General features: G+C 50.5%; 2 protein-coding genes across 2 annotated transcripts; both read left to right on the top strand.

Annotated features, from left to right (window-relative positions):
• Positions 1 to 2,220: 2,220 nt before the first annotated feature.
• Positions 2,221 to 4,041, top strand: DACRYDRAFT_61287 (iron permease). Its single transcript, XM_040775666.1, has 4 exons — positions 2,221 to 2,399; positions 2,452 to 2,579; positions 2,633 to 2,927; positions 2,978 to 4,041. The coding sequence occupies exons 1-4, from the start codon at positions 2,263 to 2,265 to the stop codon at positions 3,996 to 3,998; spliced, it is 1,581 nt and encodes a 526-aa protein (XP_040633423.1). The 5' UTR covers positions 2,221 to 2,262; the 3' UTR covers positions 3,999 to 4,041.
• Positions 4,042 to 4,266: 225 nt separating this feature from the next.
• Positions 4,267 to 5,546, top strand: DACRYDRAFT_113213 (uncharacterized protein; the record flags this gene model as incomplete). Its single annotated transcript, XM_040769589.1, has 3 exons — positions 4,267 to 4,312; positions 4,377 to 4,650; positions 4,703 to 5,546. A coding segment is annotated over exon 3 (579 nt), but the record flags the coding sequence as incomplete, so codon positions are not given.
• Positions 5,547 to 6,000: the final 454 nt, after the last annotated feature.

Raw genomic sequence — 6,000 nt, 5'->3', positions numbered from 1 at the left:
TTTCCATGACTATTGTCACCATAGGTAGTGGTGTCATAGTTACTATTGGGTTGGAGATTAGACACAGGGGCTGTAGGCTGATTACTCCAGGAAGCTGTCATAAGCTGTTGGAGCTGCTGAGTCAGCTCTAGGACCTGTGCTTGAAGAATAGAAATGGGATCAGGGAATTCTTCTGCTTGTTCCATAATGGTGGATATGGAATAAGGCAGGTGTTGGGTGTGTGTGGTAAGAGTAAAGGCAGGTAAGAGTAGAGGTGGAGTGGTGAAGCAGAGGTTGTCACTTGGAGACTTGGTCTTCTGTTAGGGCAACACAGGCTGACTAAGTCTGCTCACCTAAGAGTGCCAAGAGTCTAAGCAGGCAACAAGGAAGTGGAGTAGACCTGATGACTAAGACCTATCTACAGTATAGGTACCTGTGGATGATCCTAAGAGACCAAGTCTGAAGAGACAGTCCCAGGCAGAGTAGGCCTTATATTTATACCTCTGTGGTGGAACCTGCTAGAACATCTTGCTTACTCAGCCTAGTCAGGTGATCAGGTCATATGACCAAGGATGAGGTCATATGAGGTCATGCACAGCCATGCACAGCAGGTCACCTGACCATCCAATCCTTCCAGCAGGTTCCAGCACATGCCAAGGTATACCAGCTACTTCCATGTCATAAAGGCTTAGTCATGTCTCTTGACCAAGCAATGAGCTGGTGCCCTGACACCCATCAAGCATTGAGTTTGGCAAGCTTAGCAGCATGTGGCCCGGATCCAGTGTTGTAATGTGATTGCGAGTTGCTGGGAATGCTAGTGAGCAGTCAACTCATGCACAGGAGAGAAATGCACTGATATTCTTGCAAGACTGATTCTAGAGCAGGCTTGTCTTCGTCAGTGACCCAAGCCTGCTCATCTAGACTCTCCAAATCACTGAGCTCAGGCCCATCCTCGAATCTTGGCAGATGGGCCTCAGACATGGCATGTGGCACATAATGCTGACTCATGTATTCAAGAGCTTGCTCCTCTTCCTCATCCAAAGCCCTTCTCTTCTTGTTTCTTGCTTCCTGTATGTCCTTCAGGCCTACAACTCAAGACCCTAGAGATGAAGATGTGAGAGGAGCTTGTTGTGCAACTCTGATTTGACCATGTCTTGCATCACATAGCTCAGAGAGGGTGACAGTCTTGCCTCATTGCCTTGATTGTGTGTTGGGCAGAACTGAGAGTCTCACACTGTGGGATGTTGAGCTTGGAAGAGTCCTCAATGGCAGCAAGCTGCTCCGAGTAGGTGGTATTGCAGGATTCATCAAGGGAGTGGTGTCACTAGATATTCATGTGCTCATGCCATGACAGGATGTGCCAGGGTACGTGATATGGGGCATGCTTCAAAACTCGGTGCAAAAATCATCCGGCCCTGGATTATGCTGGATTCAGGGGTCCACAGCGCGTTACACGAATTTGTGTCGGGGGCACGTACCGCCCCCGGCATGAATTTAAGCTGAAACGGGGAAGTCACGGGTGGAAAAAGGAAGAAAACGGAAGCAAAAACCTCACTTGCGCGTGCTTTTTCAACTGCATGGAAGCAAAGCACTTGCTCCCATTGAAAAGCAAACTGTATTGGGCAAATTCGGGCCTTTTACTCCTCTCACAGCCAGAAAAAACACAGCTGACACCTTTCCTATGCAGCTAGTTCTAGAATGGTCACGAGGCCTCTGTGAAGATAGCCATTATTCCTCGAGCACTTCCAATTGCCACCGAGCGCTCTGTCATTAATATTGATCGCGTGACTCTACTTCATCTGAGGCGCTCTGTCACTAATATAATATTGGTCGCGTCTCTACTTCATCCGAGGACCCTGACCGCCCGATCGTCTCAATAACAGCCTGGTGCGTCATCTGTACTGTATGCATAGCATAGCATGCCGTTGCAATTACTCACTTTTCATACCGGGTCTCATTTTCTGAAAATGAATGAATCAAATGGATTATCCCGTCAAAGAAACAGCCAATGGAGCCCCGGGCCGTACTCCTTATAAGCGCTTGACAAGTGGGGCATGCGCACCTCTCAACCTTGCTCTCCTACATCTCATGAATACTGACGATTCGACTCTTTCCTTCGTGAAGAACTATGACGACCCAGCCAGCATCCTGGTTGCTGAGGTGCCGTATCAGCCCTCCTCGTCAGTAAGGAACTCCTCCACTTCCACGACAAGGCTTGCTACCCCCAAGCCCTCCAAGCCGAGAAGAGGTGTCGACTTCTGGCTCATTTTTTCAGCTACCGCCATGTCGGTGTTTCTGAGTGCCCTCGATACGTCGTGTGTTCCGACGGCGCTGCCGAGCATCGTGGCTGATCTGGATGGGGAGGCTTCCTTCTCTTGGGTGGGCAGTGCTTATACGCTCGCTTCCTCCGCCTGGCTTCCGTGAGTGCTTTTGGGGGACATTGTGTCTATTCGCATCTAAACGTATGGCAAGACTGTCTGGCGCCCTTGCCGGGGCATTTGGTCGACAACCGATTGTACTGCTGGCGCTTGGCCTGTTTTTCTCTGGGTCCATCTTATGTGGAGAGGCAATCAACATGAATATGCTGATTGCCGGAAGGAGTGAGTAACAGTCTAGCTTCTTTTCTCTTGTTGGAAGCTTATCATAGGGCTAGCTGTACAAGGCATGGGGGGTGGCGGGATTCTCGCGATGACCGAAATCATTATTGCCGACCTCGTCCCACTGAAGGAGCGTGGAATGTTCATGGGAATAATGTCCCTTGTTTGGGCGCTTGCTGCTGTGATGGGTCCTCCATTCGGTGGTGCCTTATCCCAGAACAATTCTTGGAGGTGGATATTCCGTATCAACTTGCCTCTCACGTTCTTTACATTCTGCCTGGTCTTTGCTTTCTTGAAGCTCAAGATTCCCAGTGGCAGCATCACTGAGAAACTTAAGCGACTTGATTGGATGTACGTCATGTCATACAGAGAAGTAACATTGCTAATGCCATTTATGACAGAGGCAACGCGTTGATCGCCGCAGCCACGTGTGCGATCACTGTGGCCCTGACCCGAGGAGGCGTGGATGTGTCTTGGAGCTCCGCCGCGACGCTTGTCCCCCTTATTCTTGGTCTTCTAGGCGCCATCGCATTCTTTGTCTACGAGGCAAACTGGGTCACCACACCAACCGTTCCCTTCGATCTCCTTACCAACCGTACCTCTGTTGCAGGATTTCTTACGACCTTCTTCCATTCCGTCATCTCGACTGCAGTTATCTTCTACATGCCTGTCTTTTTCCAGGCATGCATAGGAGTATCTCCAATCCAAGCTGGTGTCAACATGTTCAGTTTCAGTTTTTCAATCGCACCATTCGCACTCGTGGGCGGTGTTTCTGCCGTTCTCACAAAACGCTATGTCCCACAAAACTGGATTGGTTGGGCCATTATCACCATCGGGACCGGTTGTCTAAGTCTCCTCCGGGCCGACACTCCGACTGCAGAATGGGCCGGCTTCCAGGTCCTTGCGGGTGTGGGTATTGGTATCGTCTGGACCACGGTCAAGTTCCCGATTCTTGCACCGCTACCCGTATCACGCAATGCCAGCGCCATGGCCTTGTTCACGTTTTCACGCATTCTGGCTCAGACGTTTGGAATCACAATCGGAGGTGCCGTGCTCCAGAACGGGCTCAAGATGCGCCTCCCTGCTGCCTTCCTGGCACTCCTACCGGGGAATGTGGATGTATCCTTCGCGGCTATCCCTTTCATACCCACTTTACCGGCGCCCGTTCGGGTACAAGTTCAACAGGCATTTGCAGAGAGCCTCAGCATCGTCTGGAAAGTTTTACTGACCTTCTGTGTCGTCGGTCTGCTGACTGCGCTCCTCATGAAGGAAATTGAGTTACATGAGGAAACAGACGAGAATTGGGATTTGTCAGAAGCTCAAGTCATGGTTGAGATGGAGCCAGTGACAGGATTGAGGTCACGTCGTAACCGAGCCCAGGAAACAACAGCGGAGCAGGGAACATCGTCATCTCCAGCTTGAACGATTCTCATATAGTGTCATGTATGTCACCATTATGAATTGTGTAATAACGCATGCCTTGTTGTGTATTCGGAGCGCCCTGAGTTCTCCTAGACTTGTGATTATGCCTTCAAAGTGGCTAATAGGTATGTGATATAGTTTCTGACATTGTGCCTCGAAGGGTCCGCAGCGATCGCTTTCTGATAGACTCTCCAGTGCTTTGGCGAACGCATTCGACCGCCAACCAATTATTATCATTGCAATTTCTTTGTTTCTTCTAGGTCCCATCATGTCCGGCGAGGCAAGGCAGATGAGTATGTTAATGGCTGGTCACGGTTCGTTATTCAATCCATGATCATTACCTCGTAAATGATACGTACCACGCTGTCCAGGGATAAGGAACCGGCGATGTCATCTCTCTTTCAAAGATCATCTTGGCCGACCTTGTTCCACTCAAAGAGCGTGGAGTATTCTTGGGTTTCATATCGCTTGTTTGGGTCTTCGCTAGTGCGATTGGGCCTCCTATCGGCGGCGCGTTCGCTGAGAAGATTTCATCGAGATGGATCTTTCGAATCAATATCCCCGTCTGTTTTCTCGTCCTTGTCGCCGTACTCCTGAGGCTGAAAAGACCAAGCGGAAGTCTCATGCAAAAGACACGGAAGGTCGATCGGGCGTCAGTACGCGTGTCGTAATGCATACATGTCTGGCTGACCCAAAGACTTTAGCGGAAATGCTTTGATCGCAGCGGCGACATGTGCCGTTACGATTGCGCTCACTCGCGGTGTCAACGTGCCTTGGATGTCGGCTCAGACACTCGTGCCGCTTAGCCTGGGACTTCTTGGCATAGTCGCGTCCTTCGTATACGAAGCCCACTTGACATCCGTTGAGCCAACAGTGCATTTTCGACCTCCTCAATAATCGCACGTCGATTGCTGGCTTCGTTAGGTCCTTCTTCCATTCCATCCTTGCCATTGCAGTCATTTTCTGCATGCCTACTTTCTTCCAGGCATGTTTCGCCGCCTCTCCTATCCAAGCCGGAGTGGATACCTTCGGAATGCCCTTCAGCATTGCCCCAGTTGCCTTTCTCGGTCGTATGTCGACCGTAACCATGAAGCGTTACGTGCCCCAGAACTGGATCGGTTGGTGCCTCATATGCGTCGGCATAGGCATGCTCAGTATTCTTCGCCCTGATACCCCTACCGCTGAATGGCTTGGATTCGAAGTCCTTACCGGATGCGGCCTTGGGATCGTCTGGACGGCCGTCAGGTTTCCCGTTATCGCCCCGCTGCCCGTGTCCCGAAACGCAAGCGCAATGGCCTTTTTCATCTTTTCGCGCACCTTTACCGAAACGTTCAGTATCACAATTGGCTCTGCTGTGTTGCAGAACCAGCTCAGTGTTCGCCTTCCTGCTGGGTTTCTGGCGTTGTTCCCTGGGGATGTGGACGTGTCCTTCGCTGCAATCCCATTCATTCCAACGTTGCCCGAGCCGATACAAGCACAGGTCAAGGAGGCATTCGCCGACAGCATGAGTGTCGTATGGAAGCTCATGCTTGCTTTCTGTGTCTTCAGGCTGTTGAGCACGTTCATGATGAAGGAGATTGCTCTGCATGGGGATATGGACGAGAATTGGGACCTGTCTGAGCCTTCCTCAAAAGAAACGGAGAAATCGGAGGTGTCATCCATTGAGGAGTCAAACGCGAAGCTAGAAAAAGCTGATATAGAGAAGGTCTTCGAGTCGTTGGCGTTGACGGTTGTGGTTGACTTGGGACGAGTTCGAGAGTTTTGAAAGGGGGCATGCAAGGTACATTGGAACTGCCGTGACCAGAAGATCAGTAAAAATACTGTACAAGTATGTACTCTAGTAGAAATTCACTCAAAAGGAAATGCGTTGATACATAGGTTGAGCATCAAGGATCCCGGAGCTTGCAGTAGGAGGCAGCCCACTGGAGATCCGTTCAATGATCTGCTGTTCAGATGCAATCGTCATGTGATAATAGTGCACAGGCGTATTGTGAGCCAGCAA

The sequence above is a fragment of the Dacryopinax primogenitus genome (genome assembly GCF_000292625.1).
Source record: "Dacryopinax primogenitus strain DJM-731 SS1 chromosome Unknown DACRYscaffold_1, whole genome shotgun sequence".
In the NCBI taxonomy this organism is placed as follows: Eukaryota; Fungi; Basidiomycota; class Dacrymycetes; order Dacrymycetales; family Dacrymycetaceae; genus Dacryopinax; species Dacryopinax primogenitus.
Note: the sequence above shows the minus strand (reverse complement) of the source record. Positions and strands in the feature narration are given on the sequence as shown.